At 39.0% G+C, this 25,852-nt stretch overlaps 1 protein-coding gene across 2 annotated transcripts in view; it reads right to left on the bottom strand.

Moving 5' to 3' along the window:
* The window catches only part of CERS6 (ceramide synthase 6), a 314,028-nt gene that overhangs the window by 145,293 nt on the left and 142,883 nt on the right, over positions 1 to 25,852 (bottom strand). For both annotated transcript variants that reach the window (XM_082689256.1, XM_082689255.1), the window contains exon 4: positions 1,411 to 1,468. In XM_082689256.1, the coding sequence (XP_082545382.1) occupies positions 1,411 to 1,468 (58 nt within the window). The remainder of the gene's footprint in view (positions 1 to 1,410; positions 1,469 to 25,852) is intronic.

The following is a 25,852-nucleotide window of genomic DNA, read 5'->3' on the forward strand; positions in this document are numbered from 1 at the left end:
AAGAGACTGTATCCCACAGAAGGGCAAAAAAAGTGCTCCCGGCTCTCACCATCTCTCCTTGCTTTCCATCAAAGCCCTTCACCCACAGAACCCAACATGAATTCCAAAGCTGGACCTCAGTTAGCAACTCGCCATTCCCATGAAACACAACTGTCCCTTGTCAGCTGAAATTCCACCCCGAGCTATTTCCTTTTCCAAGGTAGTGACATTGTGAGCACAGGAACCCTAAGTCATTCTTTCCATTTTCTCTCCACATAAGTGAATTTTAAAACCAGAACAGTAGGGCTCCAAACGAGGCAGTTTCCACCACATTTATGTACCCCAGTTGAGAATTTGTTCATACTCAGCCTACAGAATGGGATTCATTCTTTTAAATCTACTCAAGGAGCCTCTGGGCCAGGTAGCCCTAGTAAGTGAAAGATAAATATAGTTACAAAAGGAAAAGACAACAAGTAAAAAGAATAATCCCTTTAGGGAAATATAACATTGGGAAACAACCACGATTTATAATAGAATTTGCCACAGGCAGATAATATCTTATAACTCAGACTTTAAAACTAAAAACTCATTTGCAAATTTTCACATCAACATTTACATGAAAATTTACTAGTAAGACATGACACTTGGCGCAATGCCTTACTTCAGAAAAATTCTCTACTAAAGATAAAATGGATTTCACTTTAAAGCTTAATACTATAAACTTTTTTCAAAATAATTTCCAAGCTTCTGTGCCAATCAGTATTATTAGTATGTGCATGACTAAGAGAAGCTCAGTCTTCTTAAGACTTTAATTTAAGCAGCCTAACTCATTAGCAGAAGCATTCAGCATTGAAATAACCAAGAAAAAGGTTATAGCAGCCTTGAAGAATTACTTTCATAGATAAAGGTGCCTCAGCATACGTAGGACTAGCACAGGACCAGGAGGTGAAACACAGTCTATGAAAGGAACTCCATTTTCCACCAGTAGCTGGTGTTGCCTAGTTAATAGCTATGCAAGACACTAAAACATAATTTTTGTTGCTGAAGATTATAATGATAACACACACTGCAACAACTGATATTTCTCAGTTGTGTGACATGGAAATTTTCAACCTCTTTCAAAGCATCAGATGGATTTTATAATGCTCCTAATGCCCAGAAGTAATAAGTAACAACTACAATAGTCAGAGGACATGTAACATCTTTCACAAGCAAAATAAATTATTTTCAAAGATATTTTTGGTATATGCCTAAAAAAATATTTACTATAAAGGATAAACTACAAATATTTTTATAAGCCAAAGAAAAATGCACAAATGTTCTTAGGACGCCTGTTACGATTATTTAAAATACTACTATGTCACACACAAAAAATGAGATATAGGCTTACAGTTATGTAAGAATTATATAAAGTAGCTTGGCAGATCCTACCTTTTTTAGGAACCGGACTCCATAGGTAAATACATAAAGGGAAAATGAAAATCTCCACCTGTAGAAGTTTAAAAAAACATTCTATGACATTCAGTTTATATATTTCATAGCATAGTATTCTGCAACACGTGAGTGAAAGAAAGTCCATTAAATCCCCCCTTCCCCCAACTGCTCCAACCAGGGATTAAGTTTAATGGGCAATTTCCGTGTTAGCTGAACACATCCACACTCATATGGATGCCTTATTGCAAAATCTTAAATATCAATAATTCATAACAAATTTTCTTCCAGTTACTGTATTTGCCCATCTGTTCATCTCTCTCCAACATATGCATTTCCTCTTTTTAATCACTCACAAAATAATACAGTTCAACAATACAAAGGTACATAAGACTGTTTTGAATTCCTTGTCTAATTCAGATATTAAGTAAACAGCTTGACTTAACTGAAGTTCATACTTGTTTTAAAAACAAAAGGCTTAGTACTGTTAAATCAGGTAAGATTTTTTTTCCTTCATCTTTTAACAAATACTTACCAACATCTTCGTGGATGTTGCTAAAGGAACCCACTTGGAATCTAAGTCATCCACCCATACACGACCGCTAATGACAGCCTTACACCACCCCAAACGGTGTATCTAGCTGTTAGTTAGACTTTCATTTTTTTAGTGAGGAAAACCATTTTTGGTTCTCTTTCAATTTTAGATGATTCAATGTGTAAGCCTTAAAATATAAGACTTTCTGTAGACAGTGGTGATGCTAGCAGGGGAGAAAAAAAAAGTTGAATCCCTACTTTTTACCCCCTAGAAAGATAAACCACACTTAGATGTAGAAGGGGGGTGGGGTTACGGACATTGGGGAGGGTATGTGTTATGGTGAGTGCTGTGAAGTGTGTAAACCTGGCGATTCACAGACCTGTATCCTTGGGGATAAAAATATATTATATGTTTATAAAAAATTAAAAATTAAAAAAAAAGATCTAAATCTGAAAGGTGAAACTATAAAGCTAACAGAGGAAATTGGTGGAAGACATCTATGCAATTTGGGGATAGGCAAAAACTTCTAAATAAGACTTTAAGACCTTTCTTTAGGAAGAAAATTCATGCATTTGATATCAAAATTAAAGATTTTGTAAAGTGGTCCCCACAGAAAATAAACAGACGATAGATTAGGAAGTGTTATTTAACAATATCAAAAATTATTGGGACAATGTAAAACATTGAATATGAATCTTAAATTAGACACCAGTATTATATAAATGTTAAATTTATTGAGTGGGGGAAATGTATTACAGTCTATGTAGGAGAATGACCTTGTTTTTAGGGGATTTACAGTGAAATATTTAGTGTGAGGTACCTGAAATTTTAAAAATATGTATATAAGACTTTGTGTAAATATAAAGACTTTATATAAATTATTTATTATATGTAGGTATGGCTTACCCTAGTACTCAACTCCCAATATTATTTCTTATATTTTCTGACTGTGAATAGCTATACCTTTCAAAGCTGGCTAAGTTTCACTCATTAGCATTTCTGAGGTTATGCTGTTAGTAGTTCTATGGCTTACAAGTTATAAAGGAACACAACAAGGGACTAGTCAACCTCAATCAGTCAGGAGGTAAATAGTTAAATGTGTTTGCAAGCCATGTAAAATTTTCAAATAAGGTAAAAAAAAATAAATAAATAAATAAAAATAAAAGAGGGGGTGGAGAGGGAAGGGAAGAAGAGGTGATTTTAGGAGAGGATTCAGATTTCATACAAAATATTCTGAAAAATAAAAGGACAGCTTCTGCAGGTAAGAGGAAAAGAATAAGGGGTCTCTGAGGGCTGAGTTAAACCCAACAGCAGACACAAGTGTCCCTTAGAGTTTCAATCCTAGGCTGGCTAACCTTTCAAACACCTTGGAATTCAAACCAGAACTAACATTTAGAGAAGAGCTTTGAACTTCAGGGTTGAAAATCTTCAACTAATAATTCATAAAACCTGAATTCAGGAAGAAACGATAAAATGGATGGAAGCAGTAAAATAAGTGAATAAAAACTTGCAAATGATACAGAAAAGACCTCTTGTAGGTAAAGGTGGTTCACTTTCTATAGTATCAAGGACTTGATTTTAACCATTTCTCTATTACTGATTTTTGGTGGTTATGGATGGGAGTGCTGGTATGTTTCTTTCTGTCTAGATATATAAACTCTAGATCAGACCAGGAACCGTAAGTGACAACAACAGGGTCCTACATTTGATTTTAATGCTTTGCTGGAACTATCTTGAAATTCTTCATAATTGCTGAACAAGAGACTCCCCATTTTATTTTGCACTGGGCACTACAACTATGTAGTTGGTTTTGGTTCAGACACACAGAATCTCCAAACTTTGGGCAAATCTATTATTCCTTGACCTCAGTTTCACCTCTCTAATGGGGGAGTGGATTTATATTACACTTTTTTGGTAATACAACCCAAGGATTTGATGGCACAAGTAATCTCCACTTGTCTCCAGTCTCTTCCACTTCCCAATATATTAAATCAACCTACTTTATGCATATGCGGGTCACTTTTCTGGCCTCTGAAGGCAACTGAATTCGCAACTCCCAGATTAAATGATTTATAACAGCTGTTTCAGCTCTAAAACTCTTCTCTTAGTAGGCAGTGATCAGGCAATTTTTATGTATAATAAAAACTTTATGGAAGCCATTGGAATTCCTATAATCACTTAATGTACCTGCATTTTATTTCCTCACTAAATTGACCCAGTTTTCAGAAGATCTAGGTTCTAACACAGGACACCAATGCCTCCATCATTTGAATAACAATTTGTGATGAATATTTACAAGGCAGAGTTTATTTCCACAAAATACCTACAGGAAGCAAAGTTTTCAAGCATTCTGCTACATGCATAATAACTTTTTTTTATTTGTGTAGTTTCATATAAATTACAGTTTTAAATGATGTCTAGCTACAGCCTCCTGATGGATAGCCTCCCCCAACCTTCCACTAAAATACCTATAAAACATGAGGTAAATAAAGGTGCACACAACCACAAAAAAGTGTGTGTGTGTGTGTGTGTGTGTGTGTGTAGAGAGAGAGAGAGATAGAGAGATCTATCTATATGCCTAGATACACACACACACTTTTTTGTGCTAGATATATCTATATAGGCATATACAGGCATATAGATAGATATCTCTCTTCTCTCTCTCTACACACACACACACACACACACACACAGATAGATAGATATAGAGAGAGAGATATATAGCCTTCAACCTATAGCAGGAATCAGAGAATTTTACAGCAGGGAAAAAACAATAAAATTAGATTTTTAAAATGATGTAATTCAGGGCAGAGAAAATCAAGCTATGAATCCTCAAGGAAGGAGGAAAATCTTAGCGTATCTCCTTTTCTCTGCTTTCTACCATCCCAGATACAAATGCAACAATCTGTATGATCAGAAACCTCCTCTCCGTCATGAGGCTTTTTGGGGCAGGAGGAGAGTCCCCCCCACCCTATCGGTTAGTGACTGCTACTTTTAAACGGTAAGTGGGAATAAAGGGAAATATGTAGCATCCCAGGGTTTCAGTTGTAGAAAGGCAGATATAGAGACAAGATGATCCGTGATGGTATTTATTCTGGGGGTTAGCATCATTTAATAATCCCTACAGAGAGTATGAAAAACAAGGCATTAGCCATTGCTGCTTTATACAAAACTCTTCTAGACCACAGAAAATAGGCCAGGGCCTGCAAACATCAACTGCTACAAGGTCTGAGATCTGAAAGAAGACTTTTTTAACAGCAAACAAAAGGACGGCAGAGAGGGCGTGGGGCCCCGGGCAATCCCCACACTCCTCTCTGTGAGCGGGGTCTTGGTGGATATTGCCAAATTCAGGAATGAAAGTAAGAGCTAAATGTCAACATAGGTCTACTAAGAAGTAGTGCATAAATACGTAAAGAAAAAAGAGCATGCTGGAGCATCAAAGAAAGACCTGTCTGCTAAAAACAACTACCTAGAGGAACCAGATGTAATTTTTAGAAAAGTATTTGGCATTGATAATACGATATAAGAAGACATGTCCCTTAAAGACCAAAGTAGAAAGCCATAATCAATAAATGACTACCGGGTATGATAAAAAGAGAATCGAAGCGAAATAAAGTTCCAGTACAAAGATTCTAAAAATGAAGGGAGAGAATATTACCCACATGGGGGAGAGAGAAAAATGGAGATGTGTACTATGTAAAATCAAATCATTGATGTAGAAGACAAACAACCCCATATGACCAGAGAAAGGAACCAATAGATGAAAGAAGACTAGATCTGAAGGACCAGAAAAATCAAGTCTAATTATAGTTGTTTCTGAGAAAACACGACGGCAGAACTGAAATAGAATAATCAAAGACTGTATAAAAAAAACCAAAATCTGAATGGAAAAAAACGGACTAAATTGTATTTCAAATTATATCAAGTCAAAGCCATATTCTGACAGAAGTTTTGAATCCTTGGGTTTTAAAAAAAAAAATTCTTTAGTAGCAGGCATAAAAGCAAAACCAAGTCAACACAAAAATCAAATGAAAATAAATTACCATCAAGGAAATAAATGTCCAATTAGACTTCAATTTGTCCCCTCTATTACTAACCTACAAAAGAAAGAGAAGACTCAGTCAGAGATAGCCACTGCCAGCCAAACTGCCTTTCAGTTGTGAAGGAACAGGAAAAGCAGTCTCACACAGACCAAGGCTCTGAAAATACCGTACTTACTAACCTCTACTAAAATATTACTTAGCTTAATTCCAACCCATCAAGATACAAACAAAAATTATTTTACAATACAAAAAGCCTAATTTTGGGGGCGCCTGGGTGGCTCAGTGGGTTAAGCCGCTGCCTTCGGCTCAGGTCATGATCTCAGGGTCCTGGGATCGAGTCCCACGTCGGGTTCTCTGCTTGACAGGGAACCTGCTTCTCTCTCTCTCTCTGCCTGCCTCTCCATCTACTTGTGATCTCTCTCTGTCAAATAAAGAAATAAAAATCTTAAAAAAAAAAAAAAGCCTAATTTTGGAATAAAACGACTGGGATTAGCAACATAAATAATTGCCCTAAATTTCATGGGCAAATTAAATGCTATCGCCCTTCGGGGACAATGTAATTCATATAAAATATTTAACAATAACCAGGGGATGAATCCTTAGGTCATAAGGATTTTCATTTAGAAAGCAGAGATGGAGAAGGGAAGCATTAAACTTATTCATACAGAGAAATTTAAAAAGACACTGTTGTTACGGTAATAATGGAAATATAGTTAAAGAAGGTTTTCTTAAAAACCTAAAGCCTGGTTAAAGATGGTGAAAATAAATAACCTCTGTGCCTTGCATGAAGGTAGCACTGAGCAGACAGAAGAGGCATTTTGTGAAGCATCAGTTCCCAAGGCCACAGGAAAGAGGAGCGAGAACCACCACCCTCTCTTTTGGGGTCTGCAAAGGAGAAAGTAAGTGTCAGCCTGGTTAGCAGAATCAAAAAGCTGGATGCTCAGCTGTCAGTGGACAAGGCTCAGAAGCACCCCAGGGTGCCAGAAAGACTCCCTCAGAGGAGACTCAGCAAGGTAGCAACCTCTACTGGAAACAGAAACCTAGAGATTAGGTTGCCCAAGGCAGAGTTGCTACACTGCTGCTAGGTGGCAAAACCAGGACACCAGCAGCAACTCTAAAGCCCCCTCTCCAATTCCACAGAATTACAGTGCACTTCTTTTGCCTGGAGAAGTCAATGTGTTCCGCTACATTTGTTTGGACATGGAAACCTTTTATATCCATCAAACCTGAAAATTAGAATGGAATGCTGGTAAAAACGACCACCCACTGAATCTGGTTTATTGTCCTTAGACAACAAGGCTGAAAGGGCTCTTTGTCAAAATCAAGACGAATAAAATGTGCCATGAAAGTAGGGAGAGTTGACGTCTTGTGTCTTCCTGCCAGGGGTCAAGAATGGCACCAGGATCCTCAGCTGTAGGAAAATGAAGCAGGGAAAACACCCAGAGCAGCCCCAGTGCTCAACTCAGCACACCGTCCTAGGCAGAGCAAGGCAGGCAGAGGCGGCCATTTTGCTTACAACAGTTATGGCGTACTTCCTATTCCAGGAGCTCTTCCGAGCACTTTACTGATAGGAAGTCATTTAGTGAAACTATTCTAAACACCAAAGTAGGTACTATAATAATCATGCCCGCTCTCCCTTTCTTTGGCTGAGGAAACAAGGACCAAATGGCTTACGAAAATGCTGAAGGTCACATAGCTAATAAAGGAGACAGACAGCCAAGCCTGGAAACTAGGCGGGCTGGTTCCAGCATCCTAGCTCTTAACCATTATGGGATGCTACCTCTTCCTGAACTGAATACTCTTGAACACTGAAGTGTATTCAGCTAAAATCATATCTTTAATTCAAGGGACGTTAATGGACACCACATAATGAGAAGAGTCTCTCTCTCCTGATCAAGAGAAATTGGGTGCCTGCAAAACTGGAGACAGGAAAGGACTGCACTCGTGCTTTTATTCAATACCAGCGCAGCTAAAATAATACAGAGCTTGTCAGCTAACATCAACAGTAATTACCCAGGGGCCATCCTCCATTTTAGCCAATCATCCTCTCTACCTGCTGAAATACTATTCCTCCTTCAGGATTTATGTCAAATGCTAGTTAGTCTGTGAATCTACCTTTTCCAAATGTTGCAACACTGGAAGCACCGTAAGTCTCTCTCCGATGGTGTGTCCTTTACCTCTCTACCTCATCTTTGATTACAGCCACAAACCTCTGACTTGCTTGTGAGTTCCAAGTAGGTAAAACGGAGCCTTATTTATCTTTGTATTCCGGAAAGCAAACATTGTGTTTTGCAAAGAACAGCTTCTAAACTGACATCTGAATTTTTATTAAAGGTATAGGTACTCCCTTTATGTATTTTAAAGTTTATTTTAACCAAAGTAGTCCATAATCTAATAATGTTATCAACTATTTCTAGGAACTGTGCAAAAATATAAATAAGAAAGGGGGAAGACATGCCAAATACTGCTAATGCAATTTTTAAAAAGATTTTATTTATTTATTTGACACAGACAGAGAGAGAGAGCACAAGCAGGGGTAGCTGTAGGCAGAAGGAGAGGGAGAAGCCGGCTCTGTGCTGAGCAGGGAGCCCAAAGGGGGGCTCGATCCCAGGACCCCGGGATCATGACCTGAGCCGAAGGCAGCCACTTAACCGACTTAACCACCCAGGCACTCCTGCTAATGTAATTTTTAAAATTATCAACATAGTAGTAATTTGGAATCAAAGAGAGTCAACACTGAAATAATGTACATGAAAAATATGAAAATATTGTTATTGAGTACAAAACTAAGGCACAGAGTACAAAAATTTAGCATATAGTATGGAATTCATTATTTTTGAGACATTTCTCATTTTAGCCGTTCCATCATCTAAACTATCACAAACAAGGATTAACTCATTTCTTATCAAATACATGAAGAGAAGTACAGCTTCTATCTTTCCTTCCATAAAATTTAAGATTTTAATATAAATCATACCACCATATCTTATAAATTATTACAAATAAAGTAAAATTATGATAAATGAGCAGGATATATTTTGAAATACATTAGTGTAGATTTTATTATACTGATACTTTAAAATACATAAACCTACCCTTTTACCTCAAAGTACAAAGTAGATTAAATTCCTGTTTTTCTACTAAAAACTCAGAACTGATGACATTCCTAAGATAGGGACAAAGCTACAACCTAAACATATTCATATTTTATCACTTCTTCGGTCAAGTACAACTGGACTTCTAAAACCCTTCCAAGGGGTTTCTGTATTATATCTGACATGTTCACCTGCACCAAGTTTTGAAGTGAAGTAATTGTGGTTTCAAGCTCAATAGCAAGTCTTCCTTACAAGGTGAACTGTCTTTCTACTTCCTAGGTTCTCTGCGGATCGCCCATCTACTTTTTAATAAGGACAAGAGCAGGCATTTCTTGAACACTTACTTTATGCGTGGTACCATCGTTAAGAGTTTTGTATGTGGTATCTCATTTACATTTTATGAGAACCATACGGGCAGATGCCACTGTCGTTTCCATTTTGCAGGTAAGGAGAGGGGACTTAGGTAACTTGCCTAAGAACACAGGTAGCAGGTGGTGAATTTGGTATCTAAATCCAGGCAGGCTCATACCAGAGACCAGGCTTCTCACTACTAAATCTCCTTACTTTAATACAAAATTAAAATAAAGCTTATTTTTGTATTATGAGCAACTTTCCTCCATAGCTTACTCTCTCTCAGCACACGAACACAAAACCCGTGGAATTACTCTAACAGCGGCCCACCCCCATTTCAGCTCTTCTTCTATGCTAAGGCAAGAGGGCAAGTAAGACTCACTCTGTCGTCTCTTCCTTTCTCTGCGTATATAAATCACACCCTCCGAGTGCAATGACTTAGCCAGAATCCTGGTCAGAATTGGTGTTGATTCTGGTGTGCTGCTTATTCTAAGTGGGATAATAGCTCACCAAAGCCAAGTGTTTGGTCTTGCCGGTGTTTCATTATAACATCAACATATTTCTGTGTACACAAATTGGAGGTCTCCATCCCCCATTTTTTATTTCTTTGTAACTGGGGTTGTTCTTAACAACTAGAGAGTCCATCCACACCCTTGTTCTACAGATGAGAACACTGGGGTCCAGAAAACTGTGCCACTCCCCTACATTCTCAGTAACTTGGTGAAGGAAAACGTGTGTCCCTGTTTTTCACACTAGTCTCCATCTATATCTTGTGGCCCTCTGGCCTTAATGTCAAGACTGGAAATGGATGACCACATCCTAAGTTCCAGAAAATACTCAGCGGATACCTGACACACAGCCTGTTCTCTGAGGAGGCAGAATGATGTTCAGGAGTGTATAAATAAAGACTTTTGGAAATTAAACCAACACCTAACTTTTTTACAAAGCCACCTACAGATTTCAGAACTCTGGGTGACTGGTTGGTTGGCTGGATTTTTGATTTGTAGAACAAAGTAAGGCCTTTTAATTAATTGGCAATTATAGGTCTAACAAAGCCCTCAGACATCAATGACTCATGTTAATGATGCAGATACAGACCTATTTTTCTCTTGCTCCACAGGCTTTTAGCCAAAGTGCCTCCATCCAAGGATTAGTTTTAGTTTTCTTTACCTTCAGGGTACAGTATGTGAAAGTGGGTGAGGGATTGACCTAAGACTTAGTTAACTGATAGTTTTCATCTGAGAATTCTTTTTTTTTTTTTTTTTTTAAGTTGTAACATGACCTTTGGGTCAGTATTCTCCTTTCAAGCTGTCTCTGGGATACTAACTTTATTACCTGCATACAATAGAGATGTTCATTAACTAGGAAAAAAAGTAAATTGACTGTAGTTTGGAAAATGTCCCAGGTATCTTAAAAAGCAAAATAAAGGGGAGATGAAAGTTGCCATTTTTTGGAAACTCTGAGATATAATCTAAATTCACTTAATAGCTTTCAAAACTTTTTTTTTTTTTTTTGCTTTCAAAACTTTGATTAGTTTAGAGTCCAATGAAATACCCTAGTTAGGAGAAAAGATGTTATTTGTCCCATGGACTGATTACACAGACTTGAGTTTTAGTCTCAAAGCAAACATTTCCTGAAATTATTGCTACTCCCATCAATAATTTACTCTGTCATTCCAAATGGTTTTCCTCATTTGCTAAAGGCTCAGCTGTTTCTGTTTGAGAAGCAACAGACTTACCAATGCAAAGTCACTGAGGTTGGAAGTAAGTCAAACCTATTCACTTTTCATTGTCAGGTCAAATGGGGACTTAATTTGAGCAGAATAGTATTCACTAAATCCAGTCAGTTAAGCATTTGCCTTTGGCTCAGGTCATGATCTGGGGGTCCTGGAGTCAAAGCTCACATCAGGCTCCCTACTCAGCAGGAAATCTGCTTCTCCCTCTCCCACTGCCCCTCCTCCTACTTGTGCTCTCTCTCTCTCAAGGAAAAAAAAAAAAAAAAAAAAAAAAAATATATATATATATATATATATATATATATGTATGTATATGTATATATTTATATATATATGTATATGTATATGTATATATTTATATATATGTATATGTATATATTTATATATGTGTGTGTGTTTATATACATATATATGTATATATTCCTATACATACACACACATACATATATATGCATGCCATAAAAATAAAGGAGGGAATAAAAACACCAAATTCAGGTTAGAGATGCTCTTGGGAGAGTGGAGAACAAAGAGGGGCGTCCAGGGAACTTCAGCTGCTTCTGTAATATTTTAATCCGTTAAAACAGGATTAGAGAGAGCAGAGTGGGTCCTTGTTATTTCAGTCTCTGTATTTTAAAATAGTTCAGTAAAAACATGAAATGACTGTCTTTCCCTTCTCCCACACCTGGAAACCATGAAGGACTTGCTTCATGTCATCGCCCCAAGCAAGCAGCCTTTCCGCAGCATCATAATTAATTGTTCTCTTTTCCTGTCATTACATTTGTATTTTTAGGGCCAAAGTGCCATTGGAAATATCATTTGCATTTTATACTTAATTCTAAGTCTACTGTGTTCAGCTTCTTGGGTTTAACTACTTTGATATGGATGTTTTTTTCTTATGCTTTGTTCATAAGCTCTACTTAGCAGTTAAATTATGTTGATTCTTTCTTCAATTTTGTAGTGGGGTCTATCCTTTTCTCTCCGGGTTGACTTCTCTTGTCAAATACCAGGCAAGTTAGAGTTCAGTGTCGCTGGCATTTGTCCCTCATCAACACCAGTGCCAGTCCCCCACAATCTGCACAAAAGACACGTGCCAAAAATCAGGGTCTCCAAATTACACTTCTGTTAGGTCATTTACTCTTCTTATAAAATCTCTCATTGCTCCCAGAATTCCCTTGAATATAGACTCAACTTACGACTGTGAGCTTAAGAAGTCCATTTGTACTCAAATGTGAATGGCCATGATTTGTGGAAATCAGAAAAAAGACAAATACTTGCCTAGGATAAAGATCAAAAAAAGGAATAAAACCAAGTTTGCTCCACTGTTGCTAAAAATAAACTCAGTCGATAGGACTTTGGAGCATGCACTTGCAAACATCACGCTTCTTAAGCATGTGGCTAAAGCAAAACAGCCAAATATTTATCATCATCTAGAGTCAAACTCATGCTATGTGTTCCTTGAACACCAAGTGCTTTCATAGTCTGTGTGTGTGTGTGTGTGTGTGTGTGTGTGTGTGTGTGTTTTAATATGAAAGCAGACTGAAGACAAAGAGCTATTTGTTCAGCACTGATGTTGGGATCGTATAAGAAAACAGAAAACAGGAACTAATGCTACTGAAGTTTTCAAAATGTATGTACTTTTGATTTAAGAAGGAAACGAGTGTGACCTTTGCTACCCCCGTTTGGTGTCAGTTTCAGACTCTAATAAACCTCTCATAAATGGATATGGGGCTGAGCAGATCCGATTCAGGAATACCAGTGGGGCCCCTCCACTTATGCTTAAAACCTGCCTGTGACTCTAGTATAAAATGGCTTTGGTCTCCTCATCTGAAATTGGGGAGTAAAATATCTATTTATCAGAATTGCAAGCATTCAGTGGGAAGGGGCAAAAAAGATTAAACAGAAAGAGACAGACAGGAATGGAGCCTGTTGCTGACTGGGCTCATTCGTCATTTATTTGCCCTGACATACCACTCTCCCCATGCAAACATTTAAAAGCACATCTTACCTCCTGGACCTTTTTCTTTTTTTCTTTTTAATCTTTTTTTCTGCCTATGCCCACCCCGCCTCTCATCCCTCAACTCCTTTAGCCTATTCGCTGCCACATTCTCCTCCTGGACTTTTAAATTGTCTGTGAAGAATATGTATTTCTGCATATAGATATAGACATTGATGTATGTGTATATGTGTAAACACACACGCACACGTGTATATTATGTAAATATATGTCTATGTGTATATACATACAGGTCTATGTATGTGTATACGTACGTACGAATAAAAGTTAAATCCATGAACGTCAAGGATCCTCCAGCCAGAAACAAATACAGACTTCTGACCTATTATCTTCTACCTGGAAAGGAGGATGTTCTTGCTCATTCCTCTCTTACAGAAAAAGACATAATCGGATTAACAATCTGTCATCACTGAGGTTTTTTCCCAAAAAGTCAGTCACCCGCACTCCTGCATAGGAGAATAAGCCGTTTGACGGAACCGAGCCCAGTTAACACACACAGTGAGATTCTTGGCTGACTGGCTGATGCCATCCAAGTTGCGTGCTGACTGATAGAGTAAGGAGTGGGTTACAGTCACAAGGCAGCACCCTGTGTAATAAATAAGTAGGACCCTCTTTTCCCTGTGAGCATGGGGATGAGAGGAGAGTGAGCTGCCCACTTTTGAAGCACCATCATAATCTCTCCTACCAGCTGGGATTACACAGTATTCCACACTAACAGCAAAGCTATTCTTAGGAACAAGAAACAAGAGACCATGGGACAAGCATGAGATTGTCCCAGTGGAAACACTGTAATCACACCCAGATCCCTCAGGTTGATGTTGAACAACCTGAACACTCTTTTCTGGGGAAGCAAGGAGACCTATTTAAGGTCTCTTGGACCTCTGAAGCTTTGAAGTCTAAGTCTTCTACTTTGATCCTACAGCCTTTGACAAAACTGGCCATTCTGTTTTGCTTAAATCCCTGCTGCTCTGCTCTTTCGCGCATCTCTTCCCCGCTCCTTGCCTCCCTGCCTCTGGGTCCAGATTGCCTGTGCTCCTCTCTGACATCAGTGACACCTCAGCTTCCATCCTCAGCCCCTTTTCACTCCAAATGCTCCCTGGAACTGAACTCATCCATTCCCCCTCTACTGTGCAGTCGCTACATCTAACCAGCTTCATGCCTCCGGACACCCAAAAGGCGGAACACTCCACCAACGCAGGCACCATGGACTCAAACTTCAAAATCAAACGTGTGTTATCTTTATTCCAGAAATCCAATCTGTCCCTACCTTCCATCTCTGCCAAGGACATTATTATCCTCTCAGCATCCTATCCTTCATGCCTCCTTCTCCTCAACCGCTCTATCCCATCAGTCATCCAATCTCAAAGTTCGAACTTGGAAACATTCCTTTCATTTATTCCCTTCGCTTCACCCCTACTCCCCACCTCCTCCCCAAGCATCTGCCCCAGTGCAGCACATCTAGTTTTCTTTCTCTCGGGGTGGGCTAGACTTCACTGAATTCCACAGACAGACATTTAAGCCAAGGCATCAACTGATTAATCATGAGAAAGAGAATAGTCATACAGTCCAGAATATTTCTTTTGTTATGCATGACAGCTTCTCTTCCTATAGGCAAATCTTCAAAGAATTCCAGTGTATAATCAGCAGACCAGTTATAATACACAGAAACAGAACAAGAAAAGTTGATGATCTTAAAATGGCCTGAGGCACTTCCACTGAAACCAAGTCTTTCCAGAAGCCAATACTCTTTCCCCCTCAGTGCTATACCATACTCAGCCAACCTGCATCTCAGAATGTCCTCTACAACAGGGAAATCATGTCTCTGTGCCCCTATCCTTCCCTTAGCTGAGAAAGGCTAATCAAATATTGCCCTGATCAAGCCTGGGATCACCTCTTTAGGGTGACCTGAACAAATTTCATTCCTGATCCATTGTACGTGAACTCTACCTTTGTTTGTTTGATTTAATCTTAACCCTAATTTTGGAAATAATGAATACACAGTTGTCTCCATGTATTGCCTATAAATATTACATCTCCTAGGTATCAAGGCTGCCTTTCATCTCATGAATAGCCCATTCACATTCAGGCCTCAGTAACTTGTCTCCTACCCTTCTCCTCTCCTGGGACGGACTGCTCTTCCTCTTTACCCGACTAAACTTACTGTGACCTTTCTGAAGTTTTCTCTGGTCTCCACCTACACAGGCAGAAGTGTTTGTCTCCATAATATACTGCTCTACTATTAAAGAATACATATTCTAATTATCTTTTAAGTGACCAACAACCAGATGGATTTTCAGCTCTGAGGGAAAGCTCTGTATCTTAGATCTACTCAGGACTAGTACTAGGGAGGCTGGGTTCACATGGCCAGGGCTGAAATTCTGTATCCCTAGTTTCATACAGCCTGTGTGACCCTGGACACTCCCTTAACCTCTGTAACCTCATCAATAAAAAGGAAGACAATAACGCCTACCTCAAAGGGTAGGCGTGGGGTTTAAAATGAGGTGATCCTTGTAACGTACACAGAGTAGCCTTTTAACACAGACACAAAGCACGTGTCCCATAACGCAACCACTAGGCTGAGTTATATACAAAGTTGTATACACCATTACTAGGTGTAGATAGCAGGCATATGAAAGGCAACCAATAAATGATTTCTCAATGAAGTGTTATGATTACCTACAGGGGCCAGTGCCCATGGCTAGGCAGACTACTAAATCACAGTATACAAGTGTAGAGGAGGCCCTGATTCTACTCCAGTGTTTGAGCAGCAGGTCATGTAAATGAGAGACTCTTTGTTGCTTCTTTATTAAATGTATGTGTCAGGATTTGGCTGACTTCTTATTTTTCCCTTGTTTGCAGTTTTAAAGTTATTTAATATTTAATGTTACAAAACCACTTGAGATTGCTACTACACTAAATCTGCACATTGTACAAGCGGCTCTGAAAATGTTAGGAGTAAAATTTAGGAGAGCTGGAAAGTGGAAAGTACAGCAGTGAATTTCCATGGCAATGTGGTGTTATAAATAAGATAGGATACGCAGAAAAATCGACCACTGAAGATGTGCAGATGAACAAAACGAGTTTATGTTTATTCATAGACTCCTAAGTTCCTTTGTACGCATATATTTTATAGCCACAAAGTAAATATCCAGATTTCAGGGTCATCAGCTGAGACCTTTAAACCCAAAGGCTCTAAACAAGATCTTCAAGTTTAATCCTGTGGGGACCAGGTAAGTCAAGCAAATAAGGAAAAAGAAAGTCAGGCTTAGTTCTGAGTATGAGGATGAATGGCTGCTGGTGCTCAGTTTCTTGGCAATGGGACAGATGGGGCCAAGGGCTATGGCAATTTCAATACCCCATTGAAATAAGAGCCAGTCCAATGTCAAGAAAAAATGCAAACTCAAGTATTACCATGTTTTTCCCATTTTTCAGAGAAAGATGGCCATCTGATATTTCCAGATGCTTTTTATGAAATCTGTTTTCTTTTAGCACTGGCAATTAACTCAATTAAAAATAAAACACCACACAGACCAAATAAAATACATCTTGCTAGCCGGATGCCACTTGAGGTTACTAGTTCACTTCCTGTGCTCTAAGTGCTTTACTTTTATATGTGGCAGAGACGGGCGGGAGATTTTAATCTCCCATTATTCTCTAAACCATATGAATCTGCTATGATAGAATTCTCTGCTTTCCTGACACATGGAATTCTCCTGGGTAAAATTTCATCCTCATTTTCTAATAGCCTAATGAACTCTTGCTTGATTCTTGAAGAATGCCCACCCAGCAAAAATGGAGAGAATTCAAATCAAAGAAATTCAACTTGATGCCAACAAACAGAAACCCTTTCATTAAGAACAATATATTGAAGGCTGACTAAACTTCAGGTCATATTAAAAGATGCTGGGACTATAAATACGAGTAAGTCGTGGCTGACAATCCACAAAGGAGTTTCTTGATGCGGCTACAGAAGCAAACCTAAGGAAGCATTACCTAATCTAAGGAGTCATTCACATCCTCTGTCCACACTCCCTGTCTGTGAAAATATCCGAATAGTAACCTTTATCTCTGGGTCACTGTGCCCATGTATCACTAAGGAAACATGCCTGGAGAATGGAGGCTTTCCACGGCAGATCTGGAATTCTTGTTAAGATGGGGATGGCATCGGGGCACCTGGGTGGCTCAGTGCGTTAAAGCCTCTGCCTTCTGCTCAGGTTATGATCCCAGGGTCCTGGGATCGAGCCCCGCATCGGTATCTCTGCTCAGCTGGGAGCCTGCTTCCCCCTCTTCTCTCTACCTACTTGTGATCTCTGTCAAATAAATAAAATCTTAAAAAAAAAGAGAGAGAGAAGAAGAAGAAGAAGAAGATAGGGATGGCATCACATCCTGTCCCTTCTCTGGGTGGGCTGGGTGAGAGAGTCATGGGATACAGCAGACCATACAGAATATAAATTTAAGAGAAAGCTCCATTGGGCCCAGTAGTGTACCCAATCTAACACAGAGGAGGGAGAAATGCACATGGCATCACTTGCTCAACACAAGGGGAAAGAGGGCTGCCATTCAGAGTCTGGAGTTCCTTGTGCTTTGTTAGTGGGATACTGGAGTCAGAGCTCATGGAAATAATTCAGCATGCCAGGCCTATGTCGGAATCTTTTTGAAATGAACATGACCTGGGGCTAAAGTTCTCTTGACATAACCAAACCCTTATCAGAAAGAACTACAGTCTTATTATTTCTCTTTCCTTTTTAAATAAAAAAGGGTAAGTAAAGGTATATCAAGGTTCACACTTTGGAAAACAACAAGGAATGATTATTACAAAAATATGTATCACACTATCAAAGTTTTGATCATAAATGTGTTTTTTATTATGTTCAGTTAATCACTGTGTAGTACATAATTAGTTTGTGAGGTAGTGGTCAGTGATTCCTTAGTTACGTATAACACCCAGGGCTCATGGTAAACATTTTTTTTTTTTGGTAAGTTTGAAAATATAAAGAAGGAAGGAAGGCACGGGGAGTGGAACGTTGGAGGGTGTGGGAGGTGATCAGTAAGAAACGTACCACTAGTTATTACAGCAAATCAGTCATTCAAAGCATCTTGTCAAGGATGGAATATGTTATAAGAAAACAATTCAAATTACAGAAAAAGAATACATTTATAGTTTTCCTGGGACATCGATACTGTGTAATTCAAGGCAGAAGAATACATTCAGATGGCAAACTGATTGATTCTCAAGTGGTTTCTTGTCATCAGTTGTACATGTTTGGGATAAAACCGCTAACATCATAACTATACATTCTTTCTCTGTTCCACTGCATGCTTCGGAGTATTTTTATTTCCTGGCATTACAAACACTCTTTCACGTCGAACCTCAGGCTAACTGGGGTAGCACTGCCAAGGAAGAGATAGATGGGAAAGCAAGCATGTCTTTGGTGAAAGAGCGCCATGCAGATTTTCTCAGAACCAAGCCTGGACAGTAGGACTTCTTTCTAAATGGGTAAATAATTAAAACTTTTAGTGTCCCTAGGAGTGGTCTCTGCCTCCAAGATTTTGCCCATTCATAGAGGGCAAACTGAGGTTTGCCCTCAACAGACTGAGGTTCTTAAAAGAAGACTTCTCAAAATACTGTTATGAATGGAGTCTAGCCTTCGAGGCTTTCAGTAATCAACGCCCACTCTCAGATTGCTGTCCCCAGGAGTTCAATGTCTGTGTCTCCTGAAACAGCAGATCTGGGCCTGCTGCCTTGACTACCCTTTGTCATCTGCCCAAGACCAGCCTCCCCTCTAAGATCTCACTTACCACTTCTCTGCAAAACTTCCCCTCTTTTTTCCCCACTCGTGCTGCGTTTTCTCCCTCTGCAGAAGATTATAGGATTCTCTGGCACTGTTGACCACTGCGCCTCCATACAATCAAGAACAAGCAGGTGACGACCAAAAACATGTACTGACCACTCGGTGCTGTCCAGCATGTATAACTCCCCTTGCTCCATCACAGCAGCTTTTCCAGGCACTTGGTATTTGCCCCTTTAACGAGCGGGACTGCGGCCAAGAGGGCAAACAGAGCTTGTGGGACATGGCACAGCTGGTAAATAGAAGAGCTGGGAACCGAACTCAAGATGTCCTCCAGGATGTCTGACGCGGAAGCTTGTGCTTTTTGTACAACAGTACTCCATCGAACATTTAACAATAGCAATGAGAAAAAAAATGACAGCGACCACCTACTGGGGAACTGCCAACAGGTGCACTCCTAAGCACTTTTCGAGATCTAAATCACCAATCCTTACAAGTAGGTGCTAACATGACTCCCACCTGAGAGATGTGGAAGGAAATATGAAAAGATCAAGCAGCTTGCCTGAGCTCACAATGTGTTTTAAGTGGCATATGCATGCCCTTAACCCATACCTAAACCCTCCCATCTACTGGCTAAGAGTGCCCCCTAACTGCTTCCTGAGACTTCTACAGCTAATTCTTGTGTTCAACTTTCCCCCCTAACCCCCGTCGCACTTTTTACATTATCACAGAGGGGAATCTTGAGAGGAAAACAGATTTTTTAAAGGAATGAGTGCCGAGAGCAGGTAGGTAGGAGGAGGAAAGGAGCGACCCTGTTCCTTGGCCTGAAGAGATAAAACCCTGAGGCGGTATACCTCCTGATGAAATCAGTCATCCAGCATTACTTCTCCTTTACCTAAGTCCTAAAGTCACCTTGGAGAGCCACACCCTAAATGGAAACTGCAATGTGAACAGATAGAGAAATCAGGTGAACCGGAGCTGGCTAGAGCTCCAGTACCGGGTGGGTATCCAAAATACGAATACCTCCCAAAGGTGTGACGCTATCACCAACCCTACTGCCGATTCATTGCCAGAGCTCCACAAGCTCCTACAAACCTCAGTTTTGGTAAAATAATTAAAATGAGGAAAAATACTGGAACCCACTTTTCATGTCATGAACTCACAATTCACGTTTCAAAGTACACTGCCCTTCAAATGACACCATTAAGAAAAGACATAAGCCACAGTCTGGGAAAATGCTTTTGAGTCATATAGCTGATAACGAATTTATATCCAGAATACATAAGGAATTCTTAAAACTCACTAAGAAGACAAACCCAACTTAAAAATGGCAAAAGATCAAATAGCCATTTCACTTAAGAAAACATATGAACATCCAATACTCATATGAAAAGATACTTGCCATTATTCATGAGGGAAATAAAAATGAAAACCACAGTGAGATACCAATTTATACTCAGTAGCATGGCTATAATCAAAAAGACACTACCAAGTGTTTTCCAGAACACAGAGAAACTGGAACTCTCATATACTGCTGGTGGGAATCAGAGAATATTGCAGCTGTTTTAGAAAACAGTTTGATAGTTTCTTAAAAAGTTAAACATACATAATTAAAAATAATAATAAATAAATAAATTTAAGTCAAAAAAGAAAAAAAGAAGAAAGTTAAACATAAATTTGCCATATAGTCCAGCAACCCTCTTTTAGGTTTCTAACTCAAGAGAAATGAAAACAGAGGTCCACACAAAGACTTGTATGTAAATGTCCATAGCAGCATTATTTACAATAGTCAGTAACACAAACAATTCAAATGTCAACTCAGTTGGTGAATGGATAAATAAAATGGGATCTATTCGTTCAGATGAAGTGCTAGCACATGCTATGAGATATATGAAACTCAAAAACATTACACCAAGTGAAAGAAGTCAGTCGCAAAAAAGCATACACTGGATGATTCCATTTATATGAGATGTGTCCAGAAAAAAGCAAATCCATTGAGACAGGAAATAGATTAATGGTTGCCTGGGGTTGAGAGAAAAAGGGGGTAGGGAGTGAGAATAAAGGGCACAAGTATTCTTTGTGGGATGATGGTTCTAAAATTGGATGGCAATGCTTGTACAACTCTGTAAATTTACCAAAAATAATGGAGCAGTACCCTTAAAATGGATGAATTTTACAGTACATAGATTATACCTCAATAAAGCTGCTAAAACGAATGACAGTACTTCAGCTCTGGCTGAATGCAGGACTGCCGACCCTGGCTGCCTATCACAAGAGAATGATTCACAACTAGGTTCTCTCTCTGATGTGTTCTAAAGCACTGCACACTGAAGAAGAGAGAAAATGGTGCCCCAAGTATTCCATGATGGAAGCAAACACTAAGTAAATGTTCCATTCAGTATGAGCTCTAGAGCCAACAGCTTCACATGGAGGGCATTCTAGAATTCTATTCTCCTTTTATGCTCCCAAAATATATTGTGAGGACTACTAATTGATTTTTTTATTTTTTAATGCTGTGCCCCCTACATTAGCTCCTGCAAAGACTGCAAAAAAAAAAAGAGAGAGAGACATTTCTATTAAAGTATGCTAGTTTTAATACCTTGGAAAAACAATTTAAAAGAGTGGAACAAAAGGGTATTTGTTATAATTTGTTATAATCAAAATCAGGAGAGATGCCTGTGACATCACTCCCTAGACTAGGCGTTGGCAAACTTTTTCTGGAAGGGTTAGACAATACATACTTAGGATTTGTAGGCCAACAGGCAAAATGAAAGATATTATGTAAGAACTTATACAACCATTTAAAATGTAACCAGTTATAAACGGAAAAAAAAAAATTCTTACCTCACAGGTCATACAAAAGTAGAGGCAGACCAGATTCAACTGGCCATACTTGCCACCTCCTGGTCTAGACACACTCAATACACACACACACGAATATCATACCACACCAATGTTTTCAAACACATTAGCTCTGTAGAATCAGCACTTTGTGAAGCCATGTTCTTTGCAGCCAGACTGATTACCCCTTTCCAGCTGGAGGGGAAATAGGGTTAAGCGAAAGGTCTAGAAGCAAAGGCACTCTAATCAAGAACTGCTTCAGGTGATGTAAAAATACTGAAATCTTTGTTGACTTCTCTGAGAGACTGATTCCCTTAAACACATCTGACTTCTTTTACCATATTTTTTCCACTTTCCTTCCAAACCATATCTAATGACGGTTCTCCACAGTTCCACCACACAAACCAGGAAAGTTTATTGTTTCACTACTTATCTTAGGCCCTAAATGCTGAGATAAAGGTGTACAGCCAGACACAGATACAAACACTAGACCTGACAGAACATAACCAAGCCAAAGATGAAGCTCACCTGCCGAAACAACATTTCCTAATCTTACCTGGTTTGAGAAATCTTCTCATTCTGAGCCTCTACTGGCTCAGTCTCCTAGTGACCAAGGTTCTCTAGGAATGAGGTCAACAGCCGCAGACCAGCTTTGCTTCACAAAACACATCACAGACACTATACATACAAGCAGCTATCTAACTGATATCTGTGACTGAATAGGGCCTTAAAAGGCCATATATGTGGGAGAAGGTGGTAAAAGGGTGCTGAGGACTTCAGTTAATATGGCACATCCACAAACATTAAAATCTCTGGTAAAATCAAGGTACCATTTAGCCAAATCATTCTTAGATTTTTTTTTTTAACTAATTAAAAATCAATGCCCAGATACTGACCTACCTACATGTCTGCTGATTATCATTCCTTGTACTTGTTCTCCATATATTTTATAAATATTCTTTGGAGTACCCTGAAGCTCTTTTTGAATCCCTCACCTACCAAGAGAAAACACAAATAGCCATCCGTCTAAGTCACTCAGGGTGACTCCGGGGGGCTGATGGGAAGGGAGCTGTTCAAATACAGAGCGAGAGTCCATACCCTTCCCACCTACCGTGTGCCTTTGGACACATTTTACTTCTCCTTTCTCAACATGATAAGACACTCAGAAAAAATGCTATGGTGTCACAACCATTACCTAAATATTCAAAGGGGGAAGTCATCGAGCAGTAGCTGAGTAATAGAGAAGTCAGAGGCTGAACTTCTGTGTCTCCGTCCATAGAACGGAAGACGGCTATTACCAGCTCACTACTCAAGAATGTTGAACTACACAGAAGCAAACTGTCTACAAATTTCACAAAATGTAAATTCACAGAACAAATAATCTGTAATGGCTTTCATGCTGTCTAAGAGATAGTTCAGTGCCCAAAAGAGTTCCCCTGGAATTGAAGTGTTATAGGAAACATTCTTCTTGAATGCTGACCTGTTCAGGTCTGAGAGGATGTGGCTGGGAGTCAAATATTGTCCAGATCCCAATGAGTGAGTATCAAGGTTAAACCCCAAACTCCATCCCCAGATGCACAGAAAATAACACAATTTTGACCTTTACTAGATCAGATTTTACCCTGTTCTTGGTGTTAACTTGTGAGATTAATGATTTCAAGTCAATTTATATCCATTGAAGAAATTGCATGGACAGATATTATTTATTCTCTGCTCCCTGGGAGCAAACAACATATCTGAATTCTTAATGTAAACCTTCTGAACACTGGCACTATATAACTCTGGATACTGGAAAATATTATTTAACTACATATTCCTCTGTAAAAAAGTCTACATATGTAGGTCTGTTGATGTGGGTGATTTTTTTTTAATTTATTGAAGCCATAAAGACTTGGATTTAATTAAAGCTATTGCTTTTAGCAATGGGCTAATATTTTAGTTCTCGTGCATTCAGTGAAGATACTGAAATTATATGGAGTAAGTATCGTAACAGATACACAATTTATGTACCTTTTCTCAAGTAGCACTTGAGATATGTCTTGAGTACATACTGTATTAATAGATATATCTCTTAAATACTTCCATGTTCTTTAAGTTTTGCTAAACTAATTTTTAATATACCACTTGACTTGAAAAAAAAAGTTCTGAAAATCAATTCCTTATACTTGTTAAATGAAAGGGGGAAAAAGTACCAACCAATGCTTATATTATTCAGTACCCTTGGTATTGATGACCACCATCTTCTTTTGTCTCACTCTTACTATCAAAGTATGTACACAGCATACTGACTGCCTCCCCAAACCCTGTCTAAATCAACTTTGCTGGCTTGGCATTTCATTTAAAGTATTTATGACTTTGTGGCTTAGAAGGGCAGTAAATTTTACTTCATCTATGCCTCCTTTTCTAGAATCATTTAAAATATTCTATTTCTATATTTTAAACCGCAAACTTATACACAAATAGAAGACCTGTAAAATAAATTTGTTTTTAAATGGTACTATGGTAAGGCCAAGAAATTGGTGTCTACCTAAGAATTTTCTATTTCTTCCCCTATAAAATGAGATGGCTGGACTGTATGAGCACTGTGCTAGGAAACTATTTAATCAGAATTCACTGCTGGTCTTTGTCTTCAGAAAGCAGAGATCAACAAGCAACCAGCAAATGAGCATGCAACACTGCCAAGAAATAACAAATTAACCTTAATTTAAATCACAAGTTATTATCAAGAAAAGACACAGAGGTTCTTTATTAAGAAATAAAGATTTATTGAGGAATAGGGATTCTGAATTGAGAGCCACATTGTACTGGGGGCTGGTTCAAAACTGTTTCCCAGATTAGGCCATGACCTTCTATGGGAGACTGTGCTGACATCTTTTATGGAATTCTAGATGGTAAGAGAAAGCCACCTGTTCTGTCAGCTGACAATGGATATTTTTATCTACCTTTGTGAAGGGGAGTACATTTGGCCAATCTGCCTGGTTGAATCATAGGGCGTAGGCTGAAGTGTAATAAGTACTAGGCGGTGGGGAGTGTGAAGAAACGGATAGACAAGCTTCACATGTCATGGTAATAAGTTCCACATTTGCTCTGGAGAGGAGAGGAAATTAATCCATGAGATATGTTTGGGTGGGATATTTCTAGACACGCTGAAGGTATTTTGTAGTATATTGGTAAACAGATGGGATGATGGTTAACTTTGCCCAATGCTACAAAAAAGTATGAACTGGACTTGGCTACTATTTATATTTAAACATTATAAAGGCATCAGATCAATTTAATTCAAGCCCCAAATTTAATGAGTACAGGACCCTGTATTAGATACCACAGGAAACGGAAAGATGCCTTCAAGGAACATATAGTCAAGAACCTCCAGTCAAGGGCACCTAGGTGACTCAGTGGGTTAAAGCCTCTGCCTTCAGCTCAGGTCATGATCTCAGGGTCCTGGGATCGAGGTCTGCATCCGGCTCTCTGCTCAGCAGGGAGCCTGCTTACCCACCCCACCCCCGCCTGCCTCTCTGCCTACTTGTGATCTCTGTCTGTCAAATAAATAAATAAAATCTTCAAACAAAACAAAACAAAACAAAACAAAACAAAAAAACCTCCAGTCATAAGGGGAAAATGGAATAAATATACAAATGATCCCAACTCAGGAAGCCACGTGAGCTAAATATTACTGAGGTGTCTTCAGGCTTCAGATGTTAAGTGGCAGAGTAGCAGAAACACAAGGCCGAAGGCACATGTAAAAAAAGCCTGCACAGCAACATGGACTTCATGGTTCTCACTTCAAGAGAGGTGTGGTTGTTTCCTAATCACAAGGTGAGAAGTTGGATAAGTTAAAACCCATGATTAGCCTGACACCACTATCGTTTATAATGCTTACGGTGAGAAGGGAGAAAAGGAAAGAGAAGCCCTCCATGTGCAAGTTACAAACATTACAACATCCCAATGAGATAAGCATCACTAAATGACCAGTGGGTTCCAGAAAGGCTGCTAAGAGGCGAGACCAGACTTCAATATAGGTGAATCTGACTTCAAAGCC

This window comes from Mustela nivalis (genome assembly GCF_964662115.1).
Source record: "Mustela nivalis genome assembly, chromosome: 11".
Classification (NCBI taxonomy): Eukaryota; Metazoa; Chordata; class Mammalia; order Carnivora; family Mustelidae; genus Mustela; species Mustela nivalis.